Genomic DNA, 22154 nt, shown 5'->3' with positions numbered 1-22154 from the left:
GCAATTTCAGTTTCACCCACTTCCACCACAAGTTACATTTACACAGACATTGTGGACTTTAACACAGTGCCTCATTCTGGCAAACTGTATCAGCATGGTTTGGGGTAGAGCAATCATTTGAACACTCTGCCCACCTCTTGTGAGTTCAAATGATTGGTCAAAGCATTAGCTCTCAACACTGATCATGAGTTCTAAAGTGCACAAATGAAGCTCCATATCTGCTTCTCCTGATCTGGAGCTTAAAAAGCCTGGAATAAACAGCTGGTCTGCATGGAATCTCTCAAGGGATGGAAGTAGACATATCAAGGCTTTATGTCACACATATGGAATCTGTGTTAGGTGGGAAGTCCGCTAACCGAATTCTTTAAAGTAGTTTTCAAATATGAAGAAGCTTTTTTCCCTTTTTAAAAAAAAATCCCTGTAAAAACTTTTCATTGTCAAAGAGGGAAACTTCGAATTTAAGTTGGAGAGCATCCGCTACAGGGAGCTTTTTTTCTTTTCTTTCCAAAAAAAAGCTACTTTTAGCTGCTCCCTTATTCACAAGGGGTCGCCACAGCACGTAGCTCTGCATGTCTGATTTGGAAGATTTTTATGCCCCTTCCTGATGCAACCCCAAAGGGATACGTGGCTCCTCTCTGAGTCAAACTGGGGAGCTTTCGCTTGGTAGGCGAGGCTTCAGTCTAAAACAATGTAAATAAATACAGCAATGTTCTGGATGCTATTATATAATCTTGTCGAGTCAGTGTTTCTGTGCAGTGCTGGCCTAACAGAAAGGATGGTTTGCTTGCTCTGTCAAAGGTGATAAGGATCACAATTCTCATGAGTCAATTTGTCCAGACTGTCCAGCCCAGAAAGATTCCCGTCAGCTCACAGAAAACAAACATCAGCTGGTTTGGTTGTCACACTTTCAGTCCCAGTTTAATTTTTCTTTTTCCCCACTCACCAACACTTTTAAAGCTCAATTTAACTTAAACTGTAACCAAAGAAATTCATTTAGTGATTTTGTACTAAAATGGACAAAGCATGCTGACATTTTTGTAGTCTTTGACATAATTCTGTAATCAACATCCCTGTGTGAGTGGAGCTGATCGTTAAAAATAAATAAAATGCAGTTTAGCTTCACTAAAAATGCAAAACTCCTAGAGCTCTATCAGTTCAGTAGTTACAGTAATTAAGGTTTCACTTTCTAAATGCTTAATTCCAGTAAACTAATTTTATGAAACCATGAATTGATACATTATTTGTTAGATTAAAATGTGCATCAATCTATTCCAGTATAGGCCAAATACAGCATTTCACAAAAATCTTTATCCTCCTAATTTTTGTAAATTTTGCTAGGAAAATGGGGGAAAAGTGTAGTAAGTACAAGAGAAATACAGTATATATAGCAAAAACAGAATTTGTACAATTGTGAGTAACTTGAAAGTCAACATTTGGTGTGAACACCTTTATTCTGCAACACACCCTGAACTTTTTTAGCAAGCTATCCTTTAATTTTTAGGAATAGTTCTCCAGGCTTCTCGAAGGACATTCAAAGCTCGTCTTTGGATGTTAGCTGCCTTTTATTCTGTATCAATACGATCCCACAGTTCTTTATTAATGTTGAGCTCCAGGCTGAAGGAGGCTGATCCACGACTGTTGGTGTTCCATTGTGTGTTTTTCTATCCACGTAAGCTTTTACTGGACGGCCAGATTGTTTGGAATCATTGTGATACTAAAAAACGAAGCTCTTGCCAATTAAACACTTTCCAGATGGTACTGCATGGTGGATCAAAATCTGATGGTACCTTTCTCCAACACCCCTAGCTGAAATGCAACCCCAAACCATGACGGAGTCTCTCCACTGTGCTTTACAGATGCTGAAGATACTCACTGTTCTTCTTCATACAACATCATAGCGCTTCATAGGTCAGTGTCAACTGGCTTAACAAAGAGTACAAGCAAACACATTCCTCTGAAAATTGTCAGGTACAAAGACTGGTTCTCTGTCTTAACTTCAACCCTGAAATCCACTGAATCATGCAACAAGATGAGTGTTCTATAAATGTATGTAACATCTTACATGTGACAAACATACTTTGACTTAGTTCTCTGAGCACATTTCACACGAACTCTTCCAACATGCATCACAAAATACAAACATCACAAGAACAGACTTCTTGTCCAGCATCATAACAACAATGAATAATCTGTGTAATAATCACAGCCATGTACAATATTTCAAATGATCAGAAACTCTGTGCAATATTCTCATTATTGGTAAATTCACTGTGTAATACACTTATCATACTCCTCTGCCTAGCATTGCCTCATTTGTTACCTCGTTATCTTACCCCGTTAACTTGCAAATACTTTTTATATTTAGTACTTTTTATATTTTCTGTGAGAATGACAGTTTGTTCATGGTCAGATGAGATGTCAGCGTAAATATTTTACACGGGGGCCACCATGTGTTGTAGCTCACCTCATGTCTGAACACCAGAATTTCAACATGTGCCCCAGATGGATAGCATTATAGCATAAATAGTCTCATGTGGTACAACCAGAGCACGAGGTGGGGATACCATACTGATGGATATGGCACAAGGCCTTAAAGCCAAAGTGTATCCATTACTGCTTTGTTGAAATAATATATGGGCGTAGAATTATGTATGGGTGATTAAACTGACTTTAATTATCTGGACTGCTGACACAGCTGAAACCTATAAATCGCGGCGGTTTTTAGAGATAAGCTCAGCTTTGCTCCATCTGGTTCCCGTAAGCACATTAGCCAGTTTCATCTCATTGAAAACAATATGTTTAACTAGCTCTGGCTGTTAAGTTATGCAACTGTAGCAAATAAAATCACCACACAAACTAAAACAAGAACAGGTCATAGTTTGTGTAGTAATTACTGGAGCTGGTGTCCACACAGTTAAAGGCAGTTTAACATGATGTAGCGCAAGTTAAATCGATATTCATCAGACCTACCTGCTTGCCTTCCAGTGTGTACAGTCTCCTCACTGCGCCAGAGTCCAACTTGATAGCGTCTGTGATGTCGGTGAGCACCTGCTCGAAGGAGTGTGCAGTTTTCTTATTGAGCAGTATCCGAACGGCCTTGCGGGGCTTGACGCCGCTGCGGATGACTGTGACTAACTTGGGTTTGATGAAGTCCTTAGATTCCCTCTGCAGCTCACTCTTCAGCGGGAAGAGAGACGGGAGGGAGCGCGATGTGCTGGTCTTGCTGCCCACTGACCAGTTGGGGTTCACGTTCTTGGTGTAGTCGACACGTCGGAAGGGTTCATTGGAGGCGCACACGTAACTCTCTCCTGCAGGAAGAAATGAGCTGTATGAGGTGCTGTAAAGAGAAGCTAAACACTGGCGCATAAAGCTCAAATAGCCACGTAAAGAACTCAAGTCATCAGTGGGAGGAAGTCCTGCAACAGGTGAGATGGCCTCATCATTACCCTGACATTAACATTACTGCATCACTCTGGGATTATAAGGAAACTGTGGCAAGCTCTTGCTAGGATCAACACATACCTTTAAAGAAAAAACATCTGTGTGTACATTTACCAAAGAGAATGGCTGAGGTTATTTTGCTATTAATTGCACACTAAAGGACACATACGTTGCACAACATCGACCATAGCATGCCTTACTAAACACTGCTCCCATATGGTGAATAACAACGAACTGACAGTGTGACGCTGTTCTTCTCTCTCCCTTCCAGCTGCAGGCCTGCTTTATTGGCCTTCCTCCAAAGCAAAGCGTTTTGCTTTATCAGCCAGCATTCCAGTTTAAACACCCAGCACGCAACTGTTTCTCCTTAACAAGAAAGTCGTGATAAGTACGGGAGCTTGGTGGGTGAACAAAAACCACATCAAGAATGTCTGGAGATTGTTTTGAAAGTGCTGGATTTGTGCTTCCCTGCTGCCGGTCTGTTCCAAATATGAGTAAGAGCTGGAAAGTGACAAATAGTGTCTGCAAGTACCAAAGCCTCTCTCAGAAGCAACTTACTGCATGCTCAACTTCACGAGAGATATTCGGCTTTATTTGAAAGAAATCTTGTTCTAGGAAACTAGATAATTACAGGGTTACTAGGAATCAGCATGTACATACTAAGAAACCGAGAAATAGATTATTACTCATGGCTGCATCTGTGTATGAATATAAGAACCACAGTGGCTGGCTCTGTCCAGGGAATCCCAGTTAAGTAGCAGGAAGAGTAATCCTTTACATACCACAAAAACGTATTTGTTCAAAACTTAAAGGAAAACTTTTATTTGTAGGATATGTTCAGCATATTTTTCTCACCAGTTCATCTGCTGATAAGAAATCAATCCCAACACTGACATTTTGGTTACTGGATTTGTGTCAGAACAAGCGAATTGAACTTGAGCGTAAAAAGGCCAACTGAGACACCGCGTCCCAGGATACCAGGTTTTATTAAGCCTGCAATTAACCAAAGGCTAATTAAAAGGCTAGGCCACAGCTGGAGGGGACTGAGCTGTGGTTGAGCACCGAAACAAAATATATAACCGAGGCTGCCGTTCATCTGCAGGGAAATGACAGAATGCTGACATGCCCTCAGACGGTGCGCGGTGACGGGTCTATTCCCCGACGTCCCACGGGGATGTGATCGGAGCCCCAGCCACCCGCCGCTGGCTGCTGTCCTCGTGTGAACAACAGATGAGGACAGGCCTGACGGACTGTTTAACCAGCCCAGCAACTTTTACGAGGTGACACAGCGGTCACCAGTCCAGCATGACGTCAATAAACAGCCACTGTTATTACTGTGATAACAGAGTTGCTGTCACAAAGAAATAAAGTGATATAATAACTGCAAAAAGTATGAGGTCATGGTTCTTCGATTTATACTCACAATGTTACAAAGAAAGATCAACTTTCTTTAACCTTATCAGACTGTGGCCTTGACTTCACACTTGAATTTCAACTGTCAATTTGAGTTTTTACATTTACATTGTTTCTATCATCCTAAAGGGTTGAACTTCAACCCTTTAGGAATCATATTCTCACATTTTACAGAAACATGTAGCACACGTCTGTCATGAGAGGTGTGTATTATCAGTAAAGAACTGTTTCTAAGTCATGATTTAAAACTCTTTCAGCCATTTCTCTCTGCTGTAAAATACAAAATATTTTCCCTAAGGCTCAAATGCTTTAGTATCACAAGCCAATTTGAACACCGACCATTAAAAGGTTTAATTTCCCCATGAGGTTCAAATAAAGACCCTCTGGTGCCCAAACTTGTTATTGCCCCGACTAGAATTCCCTTTGTCAGCATGCTACGGAGCCCCACTGTAACCTGCAAAGCTCCTTCTAAACCCATTTCAGGATTGGCTATAGCCGTTGTTTTCCACAAGCACAGCAGTTCGAGTCGACTGGTTGGCTCTGTAATCCCATCTAGTCATACGAGGTGCACATGTGAATGGCGCCTGATTGGGTTTTCACACAAAAGAGCCCCAGCAAGCCTCAATCAATGGATGCAGACTGCTGAGCTGTGCAGTAATGTTTGCTCTCTTTGTCCATTAGATGGGTGTGTAAAAATCGACAATATGGCCCACCTGCAATCTGAGCGGCTCAAGGAGAAATTAAGCAGTCAACAAACATGCTTACCATTGACCCAGGGCATTATCATATCCTGAAATTCCCACCTTGAAGGGCCTGTCTCTTCAAACCAAATCATAAATGGAATATTTGTTCCTATTGGAATAATAGGCCCTATTTGGTGAGATTAGAAAAAAAAAAGACAGAAAAGCAATACAATCAAATCAATGGAGGCCAAATGGAACGAAGTATTCTTTAAGTATTCATTTTGGGGTTATTTAACCGTAATAACAAGGTTGACTACAGCAAAAACAACACAAAAGGACCTGCTTTATTTTCCCCACTATGTGGGCACTCGTACATTCAAACACTTGTCCTAATACCAAAATTCTTCTGCATACACCACCAGAACAGTCATTTTGGATGAACTGCCCATTGAAATAAAATCACTGGTTATGTGAGGTACTGAAGTAGCACTGAGGGGTGAAGTCAGTGCACCAAAACAACCTTGGTGCAGTTTGTTAAACTACTGTTGCTACAGAATTTAGATCAGGCACTGGCCTAAATCTTCCCCAGTCTCTGGAGGGACAGAGTAAAGCAAATGAGTGCAGCACAGACTGAAATTTAGGAAGATGTGAGATGAAAATAGGATTAATAACTTCAGTAAGAGGTCAGTGGATCCTAAGTGTGTGTGAGGAGCAGTAATAGAGGACTGCAGTCAGGTCACAGTGCAGACAGTGAACATGAAGATTAACTTGCTGAGAGGCCACTCTCCCTGCAGAGTAAACAGCACAGGGAAGAAGGAGTAGGTAGGAGAGTATATTCTATTCGTTTCTGCAGTGAGTGACCAAATTTGTCTAGGGGCTTTTTGACTAGATGAGTACAGTTCTCCATATAGAAGGATTACAGGAAGAGTTGTTACCACTTTTTGTAGTAGTATTCACGTTTATCTTATAAAAAAACGGACAGACAGGGGATGGGGGAGGGCAATTTTATCCTACAAGCCCCAAGGCTGAGCTCAATCAACTGCAAAAGATTTTAAATGCCAGTGAAGCCAACAAAATACATACGTTCACTCACTTACTCACTTATCCATTCATTCATTTCCAGGCAGGGGTGTATTTAGTGAAACACAGGGCACTTTCACGCCCACAAAAGCTCACAAATAAAGTAGGCGTTAGCTGGGAGCTTGAGTCCAGCTGAGATCAATGGGCAGTGATGCACATTTTGCAGAACAGAGCATTAACTGTACTGAGGAGGGGTCTGTATGCTTGAGTGCATGTATGGCACTGGGTCAAACATGTTAGGGCGGTTACGTCAGTGCATATACAGCGATAATCTATATCGCTGCACTGCATCCAATGGGTTTAAGTGCAGCAGATATTTGGAACAGAGTCAGAACTTTCCCAATTATGTTGTAAAAGCAGGACAAGGAGCCAACTCTCTAAATATAATTTGCTTTGTAAGTTTTCAGGCAACTTAATCAATATTCAAGGCAAAAAATGTAGCTTTTAAACGATAAACAGCATGTCTGAGTCGATGCACATTAGGCCACCGTTGATCTAATCTCAAGTACTGAGCTCCTGTCATCATTTGCGGTCACGCAAAGTGATTGTTGAAGGCTTCATCAATCATCGATCTTACCCTCTACTAACTCATCCAGGCTGGTGATCTTCCTGCCCCCATCCAGCGTGAACAACGTCCGGACTCCTTGCGGAAGGTTGACGTTGTCTGACAGGGACCGTGTGAGCTCCATGAGCAGGGCATCTAGGGATCTGAATCGGTCGTTAGACACGGCGTACACCAAACCTTTGAAATACTTGTCACCATTGCGATAAAAGCGCACCTTCCTGGCCTTTTTCTCGGAGGTGAGGGACTGGAGAGTGCGTGTGCGGTAGAAACTACAATGCGCACTGTGCGCGGGGCTTGGCACCAGCCCGTTACCTCTAGAACCACATTGAGACCCGGAGCCCGAATTGGTCCTCGGTGGCCGGTGAGGCTTGTCTCGTTCCTCAAAGTGTTCAAATTCAATACTTCTGCTTAGCGACATGTCGTCTCTCACTTTATCTGAACGCTGCTCCAAACAGGAAACCAACTTTTATACAGAGAGAGAGAGATGAGGGATCGATGAGCCAAATGAAGAAGGCAGCCTACACGTGTGCGTCTCCAGTCTCCACTTTAAGCCTGCTATGCCTACCTTAAGCAGCACCAACAGTTTCAAAATGAGAGGGGGAAAAAGAGAAAGTCAGGATGTGACCCCTCAGTCCGCTGAATCTTATCAGATCGATCCGTTAAACTGATTCATCAACCGTCAACAAAACACAGCAGGAGTAATAATCCAGACACCAGCTCGAGATTAGATATCCGGTTGAAAATGTGTCAAAAACCCGGCAGCTGTGCTTGACAGACATCGCAGTGGATCTCTGTTATCTCACAAACAGCCACGAAATGTTAGAAAAGTTCGGCACGCCGCACTGAAGCCGCCTCCTCCTCGCATCCTTTCCTCTAACTGGTCGTCGGCGCAGGCTGTCAAATCAATGGATAATGAGACGGAGGAGGAGGACGCCTTCCGCATCTCCGGGTCCTAATGCTGTCTATTGTTCCGTTCATGCATTCAAGACCCGAACAATGAAGTTGAGGTTTTACATTCCGGCCAGATGACCTCAGACTGAGGAACCGTAAGAATGATACACGCCCTCCCCCGGAGAGCGAGAAAGTACATTCTTAGCTGGCCTGAGATCAGTACAGCACAGCTACCAAAAACATATCGCCAGTTATGTATTTTATATATTACCTTTAGTTTACAATTAACCCCAAAGACATATATCAACCTTGTGTATTTAAATTGCAGCATATATATCAGATGATACCATTAATTAACATTTGCTCATTCTCGCTCATTATGTGTTTGACACACTTTATTAAAGGCTGAAATCAATAGCATAATATAATATAATATAATATAATATAATATAATATAATATAATATAATTTCTTTCTTTCTTTCTTTCTTTCTTTTTCAAGAAGAAACTTGGGGTTTCTAAGCTTTATCTTAGATACATAACAGTGATCAAACCATTTACAGGGAGCGCTCATGAGCTGTGTCGTTATGGCATACAGTGGTGGTTGTGCCAAAAAGTGATCTTTCATGAATTATATGATATTGAGCCACAAAGAACATTACTATCACAAGGTAGATGCTCCTACCAGTTTTTTTTTTTTTTGTAAAGTGACTTTTACATAGCTTTTTTATCTGGTATAAAAAAAATGTCTTTTTCAAGATAGATCTGGCCATGAGCAGAAATTGCAAGAAACATAACATTATACTTCTGTAAAGATATTTTAAGTGACCAAAAAGGACTGGATTGGTTATAAAGTAGCTGCAATAATGCAAAACTGGTAATTTCTTCATTATAAATGTATATATAATCCCTTTTAAATCCTGTTGACCAGTAGAAGCAGATAAAATACACGAAAAAAAACACACACACACAGAAATATCACAAATCACTGTTTGGCACTAAACTTAGCTTGTTGGTTAATGCACAATAGCACTGATTCCACCCAGCCCTGCTTTAGCTACTTTGTGTGTGGCATTAGTATTGTAATGGTGTTTCTGTAAGTTGTGAGATTATTCTCTACATAAAAAAAAAAACAAAAAAACAAAACATTCAAAGATTCAAAGATTTGAAAAATGTGATACGATGAGTGTCTATTTCTTTTTGTGACATTTGGATGGTAGGGTTAGAATTTGGTGTGAATAACATAAGCACATGGATCTATCCTACCTTGTTTTTTTTTTTTGTTTTTTTTTTTGGGGTGGGGGTTGGGGGGCGCTAACCCTACCCCTGTTTTCTTGGCACAAGAATGTTTCCAGCACCTTGGTGAATCTACATTAAAAAGGATTAAGGCAGTTCTGAGGGCAAAGGGGGATCTAACCTGGTATGACAAATGTGTGACTAATAAAGTCTTCTAAGTCTACATTAGACTAGAAACTTCTACCAACCACAGCAGAGAAAAGCCCTGTGATGTAAAATGAATTCTTCTTATTCAAACCTTTGTTGAATTTGGCCAGTTTAACATTTACAGAATGTAAAAAAGAGGATTTCAAAGCGAAGTTTGTGGATTGAATGCAGCTGTTTCACAGGAAGATTTGCTAAATGAGTCAACTCAAACATGTGTCATGTTGCTTTAGGGAAAAAAAACAAAAACAAACTATATATATATATATATATATATATATGGCACATATGCATAAAAAATACACGGATATGTGTGCCAGGCATATAGATCAAGTATGTTTATGTTGGAGAATGTCCCAAAATACTAAGCTGGACTTTTGATTCCTGCCAAATAGTGACCTTGGATTATACTTGGCAATGCCAGGTTTACTCACCACCTGGTGGGTTCCTGAGAAACTCACCACCGTTTCCATCCAGGCTCTCACTCACCTGCGTCATAACCTGGCAGAGCGCAGACCTGGGAAACACTGTCAGCGCAGCTTGTCAAAAAAAAACCAGGCCAACCAGAGCTGCAACGGACAGGCTGGGGATCAGTTAACCCACTTTTGAAACACTGTAGCCTCATTCCTGAAGCCAGTGCCACAGAAACGAATGAGTCTAACTTTTGGTATAAGTCAACTTAAGGCTGATGAACAACTTCTCAACAATTATTTGACACATGAAGTCAGAAAAGCACATCAAATATGAAGATGGAAAAGAATGCGAAGAATGAGAACTTGAAATACATCCAGTATGCGTGGACTTTAGTGAGATCTCAGATAAGAAGCCAGCTTTGGATATGCATTGTTTGAGCAGCCTTTCTGGAGGAAGTTGTTAAGCAGGAACCAACCCGGCAGAGGGAAATCCTGTACAGAATGACAAAGCATAAAATCCCTCAATGACAAAAATCCCTTTATCTAAAATATAAATAACAATTAGGTTGACAATAAAGCTTAATCCTCCCCTGACCGGTTCTTTCGATACTTTCTGGCCAGCTGCTAATACAGTGAAGTTTATAAGGGATTTGGGGGATATTTCTCACACAGGGATTTGTATGAAAATCACTTAGCAAACCAATCCAGTCTTAACAAAACAATGCAAAGCAAAGCGTGTGATCAGTTACAAAGCGCTGCTGGTTTCAGGTTCAAACCACAAGCCATATAAACATACTGAGAGCTATTCATTTAGAGAGATGAAGGCGCTTTGGCTGTAACACTGTACTTACACTGAATTCAGCACAGTGACATTTCTTAAATGCTATAGGTCCTGGGGAGCCCACATCATGACAGCAACTGTATCAAAGCCATGTGGAAACTCACCCGCACTCTGTGCGTTATTTACACTGCAGCTGCTACAACACTCACACAATTTCAGATTGATGTGCCAATAAAAACGGTTTTGGTTTTGGGGCCAAAGGTTAATGGAGAGAGAGGCAGATCTGTGAAACATATGGGTCAGACTATACATCACAACTTTAGACACACTGAACATTTTAAAATTCAGGTCAAATGTTGATGTGAAAAGTTAAAAACAGGAAACCCTGACCCAAAATATCATGTGAAGGTTAAAGGATTTCCATTCCAGTCTAGTGAAGCTGAAGGAGAAAATAACTCTGTCACCCTCTAGTGTTCAACACTGAACATTTAATGACAACTTTGTATATTGTGTGTATTTTGCTTTGATGACTTTTTACTGAATACATTTTGCATAAATATTCACAGGAAATATGTCATACAAACAGTTTTACCTCGGAACAACTTTTAAGCATGATGTAATCATCATGTTGGTGAATGAACATTAGTGCCTCGGTGAATTGAAGTGACCAGCATACAGTATATTATGTATAAGCACATATAAATGTTCAAAAAAGAGAGAACAGCCAACAGAGTTTCATCAAATCCTGATTTCATGCAGCTCCTCTTCGCTCTAAGAGTCCTCAACAATATGACCATCCCTGCCAGCGCTTACTGATCTCACACACCCGTGACACTCGCTTGTGAACAAGAATGTGAAATTCTATGCCTGACCTCCTAAACCAAAGGCAGTGGCAGAGTATCAGGGATTCAGAGGGTGCTGACTCTAATTTCAGTTTCCTCACGCTTGGCTGCAAACTGCACCAGTTTTGCATTGGACTTTAGACTTCAGCCAAGCCGAGGTCACGGACGAGATCGCTGGCAAACAAGGGGTCTCAGGTTACCCAATCAGACATACCCTACTTCTCCGCTGCACCCAGAGGATCTGCTTGTGAAATTCACAAATAAAATTGGTGACAAGGCATTAAATTGGCAGAGCTCCAGGCTAGCTTGATTAGCTCTTTCATCAGTGTTGTAGATTAGTGGGAATCTGGATTAGAGCTTTGACCAGCACCAGAAAATCTCTGGCCGGTTGGGACTCCATGTATCCATCCCTCCCTAAGAAACAAGGAGTGGCCGTGCATTTCTGTGCATCTATGCAGTGGTAGCATCATGACCTCACCTCATACTGTGGTATGCCTGACTTTAGTAGCAGGTGATTGGCATGTCTAGCATACGTTTTCCAAGACATTGTTCTTATTTTCGACCTCACCTAAGACCACGGGCCTCGGGAGACCCTGCAAGGAGGTGATGCCTGTGACAACACAGCTACCAGCGATACCCAGGCATGCCGTACCTTATGCTACAATAAGCAGTTTTGACAGTTTTGTCTTATTTTACAGGGAAAAAAAAAGAAATTGATGATTGATGACGTTAAGGATGAGTGTGAAATTCTATTAAAACTTGCAAAATCCACATTTCTATGAGACATTTCCATTTATTGTTTGCCATATTATTGAAAATGTAGACATGTGGTGGAACAATAAATGAAGCAGCATATACCACATTTGCATGCTAATGAGCAGCGTCGTAAAAACCACAACTGTCACCTTAATGCAAAGTCCACACTTTGGGCCACAAGCATGAAATAAAAAATTCAGCCTTGACACATGGAGGTTTTTATGGGGACAATAAATGTGAGAGTCATAAATTATTTCTGTAATTTCACCAAGTTAATCTCCTGGTGTAAAAGGACAAGTGGCTTTTTATTTATCTGGTAATTTGCCCACACCACAGCTTTCACACTCACACACACACACAGAGCCCATCATGAAAACAAGGACAATATTGGTCAGCTACAGGGCTGTTTTTGGTAACTGTCTGAAATGCACCCAGCACTTCTTTTGCAGCCAAAACAAATTCAGTTATCTCAGGTCACGTCAGGTTTTACACCATTTGGCAGCAGTGACTCTGAGGGCCCATGTTTTCCCACAATGACCCAATTCTCTCACATTCTGTTAAAGGTAAGACACACAGTACTGCTGCCAGGTCAGCTGTTGCTGTAAGTGAGCAGCAGCTAGATGCCTGTGTCTGGGCGCAGGAGCAGTTGATAAGACAGTGTAGATACTTGATTACAAGGTGTAATCACGCTTACAGATATACCGTGATTGTCATTCTGAAGGACACAATCGTCATACAAGACATTAAGGCAAAACCATTGTGGTGCCGTTTTGTTTAAAATCCAACTTAAAATAAAGATCTGTGAAATGTTCTACCAACGTGAAACATTAATGACATTTTATTAAAGTAGAAGAAATTATAAAAAAAAACTGTGAGAGACATCATATAATAAGAAACATGCATCCCAAAAGCCAACGTGAAAATACAACCCCCCACCCCCCACCCTTTTTTTTTTGGCTTCAGAACATCTTTAATTTTTTATAGCATAGATTCAACAAGGTGCTGGAGACATTCCTCAGACATTCTGATCCATATTGACACGATAGCTTCACACAGTTGCTGCAGATTTGTCAGCTGCACATCTATGATGAGTTGTGGAGGCCATTTGAACACTCTGAACTCATTGTCATGTTCAAGAAACTGAGTTGAGATGATATGATGTTTGAGAGATGGTGTGTTATCCCGCTGGAAGCAATCACAGGTAGATGTCATCATAAAGGGATGGACATGGTCAGCAACAACACTCATGTAGTCTGTAGCATTCACACAATGCTCAGTTGGTGCTAAGGGACACAAATGTGTCACGAAAATATCCTCCACACCCTTGCACCAACAGCAGCAGCGTGAGCCATTGATACAAGGCAGGGTAGACTCACGCTTTTATGTTGTTTAGATCAAATTCTGAACCCACCATCTGAATGTTGCAGCAGAAATCAAGACTCATCGGGCCAGAGAACAGATATTTTTTATGTGGTATGGTTAATAAAGTGTATAATAGAAATGTACATGGTATTTGGAGACTTTCTCTTTATGGCAGCAGTTTATAGGTCTGACCACAAGATGGGGGTCTTACACCTTCCATTGTACCTCTCTTTTTTCAGCATTGCAATGATATCCTTCTTATATTTCATGTTATAAAAGATGACAGAGAACGACTTTGATGGATACATCAGAATAATGAGCAACATATTCATACACCTGCCATCAACTAGAAATTTTTGAGTCAGGGTAGATTTCTCCCATGGCTCTTCTTCTTTCTTTTTCTTTTTCTTACACAGAAGCAATGATAATTGAAATAAAAATAATGCCAAATGAGACTGCAGAAGGATCTTATTTGCAAGGGTGTAGAGAAGGAAGATAATATGTTTCAGAGAAAAGGGATATGATTCAGTTAGGTGAGAGCAACATGAGGTAGAAGAGATGAGTTTTCAGGCTCTAAGCAAGAGCGGAGAGTATCTGGAGGAGGGGGAAAAAATCTCTACCACGAGGGGAAAAAACAGAATGGAAAAGAGTCGAGTCCCTGCAGGGAAACTGGACCTGATTTGTAAAATTATCACTTTATTTAAAGGAGTAAAATCTCAATAATTGAGCTGAAGTATCAAGGAAGGTATTCCTCATCTCTCTGTATATATTCACCCACACAATATTCTATTAAAAAAAAACAGCCCACCTTCAAACCCCCACACTGCTATGCTACTATGTGCCACTGCATGTTCTGGCCTTGACCTAACATGACACACTCCCCTCTCATTGAGTGTTTCCCACTGAAGAAAAACACACCTCTGATCAATAGATCCTCAGCAGGAGCAAAAAACATCTAGACATTAATAGCACTGTTAATCTGTCAGAGCCGGTACTGGTAGATTACAGCTGAAGGGGTCATCACATTGAACAGTCAAAACTAATCGAGGCTGACACATGTCAGAGCGAGGCATTGCTCCGGCCTGATCTCATCCAAGACATCCTGCTCCTCCCCAGAGAAATCACCAGGCCTCTGGCCTCACTATTGTGAAAAGCTGTATGGACCATTCCAAAGACATAAGGACTATAAACACCGGCACTGATCTGTCATACTGGCCAATCAGCTTTATTATACCCCATGTTTGTGTTAAAGCAGCTACGGAGGCAGAAATGTCTACACTTGTGAAATTTCTTAAGCTTTGTATTTGGCAACAATAAAGGCATAAATGCTGATATCTATGAAAAAAAACCCCAGTTTCTTATCATCTTTTCAGTCTGCAGTTTCAAATGCTACACAACTAGGACCAGTCTCACGGATGCTTTTCACAGGATGACGAAAAAAACTGTCATAATTCGTACAGCTTTAAATAGTACATTTAACTACCATATAAGTGTGTGTGAACTGTTACAAACAGATGACTCCATCGCAAGTATTAACTGCGCTATTACCACCCTCCGTGCAACAATTACCCAACGTGAACTATGATGCGGTTTCGCTGGTCACTGCATGTCACCACAGATCTTGCATAAAATTCACAGAGATGTGTCAGAAATTAGCATTGTGAGCAGTTGGGCATTGACGGTTGTCTTTCACTGTGAATATCAACCACGGCGCTGGTGAATAAGTCCTTTCTCATCTGATCTTGTCACAAACTCCTACAGACCTCTATGATGTCAGAGCCAGTCTGTAGGTTCACGCTATCATGAGCATGACTGCTGTTAAATACATTCGTCGGGCTAAAAGGATCCTGCTAAAGCTTACAATACAGTAGGCAGTAGTAGCTGTTGGTGAATAAAGTGTCATAATGATAATTTACAAGGTCCACTCACTTCAGCGTGTGGTGAGTGCTTATTACACATTGTTGCTACTCTTACCACCATTTAACTCTTTTAGAGCCTAAAATTACTCATTTACAAATCAACATTTGAATATGATCAAATATTAATACAGTGTTGCTTCAGTGGTGGTTACATCTCGGTGATTGTTGCAACTGGGGTTAGCTGATACTCTAGATTTTTGTTGTTCTGGACAAATAAATAACACTTAAAGTCACCTTAAGGACCATTTTAAGTCTAAAACCATTGCATAACTATACCTGAAAACGACATATAACTATACAAGTACAAGGAGGTTTGAATATATAGTACTTTCACCTGTTATTAGTTACCCATTAGTAGAAACAAGCACATAACAGATGATGGGATTTTGAAACAAAGATCCAATCATACAAAATATTTATTTTGCATAAAAAACATTTAAATTTAGTATTAAAAATTCTGAATATGTTAGAATATGTTATAAAAACATACACCGTGTTAAACAGCATAAAAAAACATACATTTCTCAGCTGTCAAACACTTTTTGTGGTCAGAGCCAGGCTTTCACTCTGATGTGTACAGAGATTTTACCAGTCTTTAAATATAGTGGAATAGTTCTAAACTGTATACACTACACCCATATATACTGCATAGAAGAGAACATACCCTTAATGTCCTTAAAGGTTTAATATATCATCGAATGAATGGCAATTATTCTCCTCAGAAAACACAAAAAACCCCGAAAATTAACAATGCATCACCCTAAAAAGGCATCTACATGGATGTTTTTCCTATAGATTAAATGTCTATATATTTGCAGGATATATATATGATTTAATAGCTGCATCTTCTTAGTATTGCTTGTCTTTAAATACTGAGTTGACTATGTGCTTGGCATCGGTGACATGCAGGGAAATATAGATGTTCAGCAGAGAAAGAAACGTCTCTATTAAACCTTTGCTGTCAGCTCCAAATGATTTACCATTCCTGCTATAACATATATGGTAGGAGAAGTACATTCAATAGATGGCACTGTTTCCCAGGCCTCGGCCTCTCTACCGTCCTCACTGCTGCACAGCTCTCTCCATTTCTCTCTCTCTCTCTCACCTCTCCTGGGAGCCTGGAGTTGTTCTGTCTAGAACCCACTTCTCTAAAATGTTGAACAGACTCTTGGCCAAAGCATACCTGGAGCCATTTCAAGCAATATCAACCACTGAATCAAAAACATCGCTGCACTCATTGTATCAAAATATATAACTGAGGATTGGATAACAGTTTTGGTTGAGATGGATGATCTTGGTCTCACACACACACACACACACACACACACACACACAAAATGAAAGTTATATAAAGATCAAGGAGATTTATAGGCAATAACATGCGTTTATGCTGTGATTATAAAAGTGTTATAAGTCAGTGCAGACATGCCAGTGATATTCTCTGCATGGTCCAATATATTTTTACATGCAGTATTTTCAAACAGTTCACAGCTTTGTTGGAATGACATGTGCATGGGCAGATATATACAGCTACCATCCTGACTTAAATTGCTTTTTCACCTGGAAGAGTCACGGTCACTTTTTATGGTGCTGATCATTCAGAGACGTCAACAAGTAGCATGGGTCTGCTGCCACAGCTAATCATTAAAGGTTTTCAAAAGCCTGTTTAGAAAAGGTAAGAAAGGCAGCAGGATGAACAAATGTTGATTTGTGTAACTTAGGGAAAAATATTGTTAAAATACAAGTTGGGATGTGCAACGGTTGAGGAGAGAAGGAGATGGAGGAGCCAACTAAATGATTTGTGAGACAATTTTTTTCTTGTCTGAATGAAAAATTTAAAAAAATGTCTTTATGTCTGCGAGTTTAAAAAAAAAATCAGGGACTTTGACTTGTGAGTGCAATTAAACTGATGCTTTCAGACAAACCTGCAGAAGCATATTAAAAATGAAATCATTTCCACTGGTGCCCCCTGAAGTTGATCTACCTGCAGATGATTGACAGCTGCAAAGACGTCTGGTTTAAGACTTGCAGTAAGCGGTGAGATTAATTAGAGTGCTGCGTGGTGTTGTTTGATTAATTATAACACTGATCACAGAACGGAAAAGTGTGGAGGGAGAGAGAAAGGCTGAAGCTTGATTGATGAGTCAGTGTGACAGGGAAAACCGCCTCAGCTCATGAGATTCTCTCTTAAACCTTGAAGCTCACCAGCTCATTCTTTCTTTTTCTTTCTTTCTTTTTTTGGAAACCTCAAGAGCACAAACACAATGTGTGTTCAGTTTCCTTTTGTTTCTTCAATCACACGAATAACAGGGTTTCAAATAGCATAGCAGCCACTTGGTTCACATCGAGCTACCTTCTTCGTGGAAGTTACACCTGGAGCATGAGACAATCAGCGTGGTTGCTAGGTAACGGGTCTCCTCATAGTCTGTACCGTAAGCTCCCAGCGAAGCAAGCTTTGCTCAGTGAATCATTCCTTACATGACAGTAGTGGACTACAGTAGAAGTAGATATGCTCTGCGTGTGCGCCTCTGCTATAGGTGAAGTTTAACATCAATACTCACAGGATGTATCCTCCCCCCCCCCCTCTATTTTCAGAATGGTCACAGCAGGAAAAGGACAAATTTTTAAAATAAATATCATGTCTTGCTTTCAACTTCGGTGTCCTGGTAAATGTTAACAGCTGACTGGGACAATAATTGAAACAACTTTGCTTTTCATAGTAGGATCCTCTCTTATATTAAAGTGACTCACTGCAGAAACTTTGCTAGGCCAGTTGGCATTGGATCAGTTCCCATTTCTTCATTTCTTCTTCACAGCTACTCATATCACTTTACAAAGCTGATGGGGAGTGTTTTAACCATCAAATTTGTATTTATTTGAAGCATTTCTTTTCTCTTATGATGATCACCACCAACTGCTGAAACAGTGCATGTTCCCCACTTACTTGCTAACCTTGTCTGATTGGATGATGATTGGAAACAACTAATGATGAACGAATTAGTTAGCTGCATGTAAACGATGGCCATACTAGGGATGATCCAGTCTCCATCTTGGTTATTTGAATCCAAACGTGACCTCAGTTACATAGGAAGGCAACACGATTAGCACTGGCTCTCTATCTAACAAGCTGGCAAGGAGCATTTGTTATATATGGTGATATTAACTGGGATGGCAGAGAAAACGAATCTCTTTAAGCAGCATATGCATAAGTCGAATGTGCAGGCAAGAAGCAAGATTTTTAGTTTCTGTTTGCAGTCCACTCGTGGTTCAAGTACTATTGACCAATTACGCTTGAGCAAGCTTTGGTGGTAGGTGGTAGTTTGTGTGGAAAGCAAAAGAGGAATGGCATTTGTTGAAACACATTGCATAGCCATTGGCTATGTTTGTTTTTGTTGTGATTAACACACACAAAAAAAAAAAATCTGAAGAAGTCAGCAGACTAACTTGACCTGATTTCCTGGAGAATTAAAAAATATATTTACCAGAAAACTGACAGCTGACTTCTTAAAGCGTGTTTTACTACATCTGAATGCTGAACAAATGAAGGCTGGATCTCACTGAGAAATCACCTCCATAATATTTCTTATCTCTAAAATGATTTTTAGACATTAGAGAAGACTTGAAACTAACAATTGAAACTTTGAACCCATGAGGTAAATGTTTGCTTTTGTCGTAAATATGATGCAACGTAGGATCATTTCCCCACAAACTTCAATTACAATTCTTTTTTACAAAGAGTCTTTTTAATGACTGTGCTGTCCATTAAAGAGACTGCGCGTTTAATTCACTTCACTTTAATTTACTTCACTATACAGAACCCGAGGCCCAATCATTTTCTTATATACACGAATGAATACTGAGAAAATGAAGAGAAATAAAGAGTCAGGTGATAATTCCTTTGGGGTGTTGCTACTTCCAGCTACGCTGACTAGTTTCTGTCTGTAAATTTACTTTCCTTTATTTTTAATGAAAGACTAAGTTAGTTACTTCTGCTGCTGCTGCTTATATGATTTCCTCTTTTAGGAAATCAGGAAAAATAATAGAGTACAGTTGAACAGCACCGCATCAAATCCTCTGCTGAACAAAGTCAGAAGAGGTCCTTATTGTTTGTGAAGTGTACAAGGGTATGGGGATATATAATCCATGGTAAATCTCTGTGTAATGAGCAGTTATTGGCACTTGTTTTTGAGGAGCCCTTCTCTTCAAGACAAATGAATGGTTTATGATGATGGAGACGGCAGCACTGAAATCTGCCCAAATGCCTCTCCGGCTCAGCTCAATAGTGTTGTTTTCCTCTCCTCATCGGTTCCAGCCATCTGTTGCTCATTTCATATCTGTCCATTGCATTTTGGCCCTGGAACCTCACATGTTTTGAAGCTTCGGGTTAGTGTTTGAATTAACTATTAAAAATGTGGCTTGCCATAATCAGAGAATTGTGAAGCAATAACACCATTTCAGAAAGTACCGTGCAATTTAACGTTGCTCAAATGACACGACCATAACACCACAATTTGCAGAGTTTGTTCACCCGAGTCAGCTGTAGTGGTAGATCCACTACACTTTTAATTCTGCTGTTTTCCATATGAGGACATAATGAAAAATAATATGATCCTTAGCAGATTTGTACATGAATACAACCTCAGATGAACTACAAAAATGAAATATTGCACTGCGTGTATTTCATAAAAAACTGAGCCAAAATGCAGAAGCAGTGTATGAAAAACTACATACAGCCTTACTGCTTCCAAAGAAATTAAGGGGTATTAGAAGCCAGGGCCTGCTAATCAAATGCTCCACATGAACTGATGATCAGCAAGTGTGACCACCTCTGTAAAAGCACAAGTCTCTGCTTACTGGGAGTTTTTTGGTTAGCAGAATGCCAGGGAAGAAAGACATCCACAATAACCTTAGAGAAGAAAGTGTTGCTGCCCATCTGGGAAGGGTTACAAGACCATTTCCAAACATTTTGAAGTCTATCAGAAAGATTATTCACAAAAGGAAAACATTTGAGACAGATGCCAATCTTTGCAGGAGTAGAGGTCCCAGCAAATCCGCTCCAAGATCAGACCATGCAATGCTCAAAGAAACTAACCCCCCCCCACCCCCCCAAAAAAAAACCCCAACTAACAGCCACATGTCAGACTGTGCAGACTTCAGTTAGCATGTTAAATGTTAGTGAGTTCAATGAGAAAGTACAATTAGAAAGCGAATGAACAAGTGTGGCTAGTTGGAAGGGATGCCTCTTGCCTCTAAAATGAATATATCAGCAAGGCTGATTCAACTTGACTGAAATGCTGGGACCTTAAGAGAGCTGTGGATAAAAGAATGGCCACACACCTCAACAGTATAAAGGAAAGTGGGCCAAAACTCCTCCACAATGATGTGACAAACTGATAAAGTCATACAAAAAATGATTACTCCAAGTTATTGCTCCTAAACGTTGCTCTACGAGCTGCTGAATCACAGGGACGTGCTTAATTTTCCACCAACTACTTTTGAATTTTGCTTCCGTTTTTGTTAAATAAATAATCACATAGTGTAACATGTCATTTCATTTGTGGTCCTCCCAGCTCTCAACAACAAAAAACACGGTGCAAAAAATTTGTCACATCACCTCTTTTTAGAAATTGGCCTAATGGATCATCTCCAGAATATGCTATGAAAAGTTTTGTGTTTCTTTAGCCGAAAATCCAAAATTGTTTAAAATTGTTTAACGTGTGATCTGTCGACTATCCAAAGTATGATGAGGTGAGGATTTCTCCGTCCCTCACTTAGTTATTCCTCACCTTTTGGATATAAAGTTTCCTGCAGCACCTTTGGCATCACTGCCTGTAAGTTTCTTCCCTCGTGTGCAGGGTTTCATCTTCTCCCACTGTGCGAATGGTGTCCTTGAGTTTTGTGTTTTGTATGTGTGGCCTGTCTTCTTCCCAGGTTGTCATGGTGCAGAGGTGGCTGTGTAGCTTTCAAAATGTATCACTGCAGATCTTTTGACCACCACATTTTAACGAGTGTGTACAGGCTACATGTAAATGACACGGGCAGAGTACTCCATATCCCAAACCAGCATTTAAGATCGAAGGTACCATTAGATGTAAAGATTGTGATTTTTGACCTTGATGATGAGGAAATACCTTTTTTTGAGACATAAGCTGATATAGAGCAGGCTGCAGATTTATTTTGGACTGGGACACTGTTGTGGTGCTACAGTTTGGCACAGCTGCTCTTGTAAAAAATTTTGATACCCCCAATAAGAGTTCCGTCTTTTACTGTGATTAAATCCCTCCGGCCTGTTTGCAGTAAAAAATCTCTCTCCTTCTCTTTCTCCAGGTCCCCCTCCTCCCACACCCTCATATTTGCCTCTGCCTCCCTCATCATTCTCATTCTCTCCCACTCCCTACCTCTGGTGACCTACACAGAGGGAGACACAGGTCACTGAATTCAAGGCTGTGTATTCACAACAACAGTCTGGTCAAAACTCTTGTAAACCGTCTTTAACTGCAGCCACACCAAGTAACTGTAAACAAGTTTGTTTTTTTAATGTCAAATGGCAGGTTGGCACTATTGGATTT

At 40.4% G+C, this 22154-nt stretch overlaps 1 protein-coding gene across 7 annotated transcripts in view; it reads right to left on the bottom strand.

Moving 5' to 3' along the window:
• The window catches only part of dclk2a (doublecortin-like kinase 2a), a 42513-nt gene extending 34284 nt beyond the window's left edge, over positions 1-8229 (bottom strand). For 4 of the 7 annotated variants that reach the window (XR_001336766.2, XM_005935053.3, XM_005935054.3 and 1 more), the window contains exons 1-2: positions 7195-8226; positions 2971-3308 (exon numbers count right to left, since the gene is read on the bottom strand). Coding sequence is in view for 6 of the 7 variants with exons in the window: in XM_005935053.3 (XP_005935115.1) it covers positions 2971-3308; positions 7195-7600 (744 nt within the window). In the remaining variant the exon portion in view is untranslated. Of the gene's footprint in view, positions 1-2970; positions 3309-7194 lie in introns of all 7 variants that reach the window. The other 3 variants (XM_014337703.2, XM_014337704.2, XM_005935052.2) reach the window with 2 other exon arrangements.
• Positions 8230-22154: the final 13925 nt, after the last annotated feature.

This window comes from Haplochromis burtoni, unplaced genomic scaffold, assembly GCF_018398535.1.
Source record: "Haplochromis burtoni strain Fernald_Lab_line unplaced genomic scaffold, NCSU_Asbu1 Contig_191, whole genome shotgun sequence".
Classification (NCBI taxonomy): Eukaryota; Metazoa; Chordata; class Actinopteri; order Cichliformes; family Cichlidae; genus Haplochromis; species Haplochromis burtoni.
Note: the sequence above shows the minus strand (reverse complement) of the source record. Positions and strands in the feature narration are given on the sequence as shown.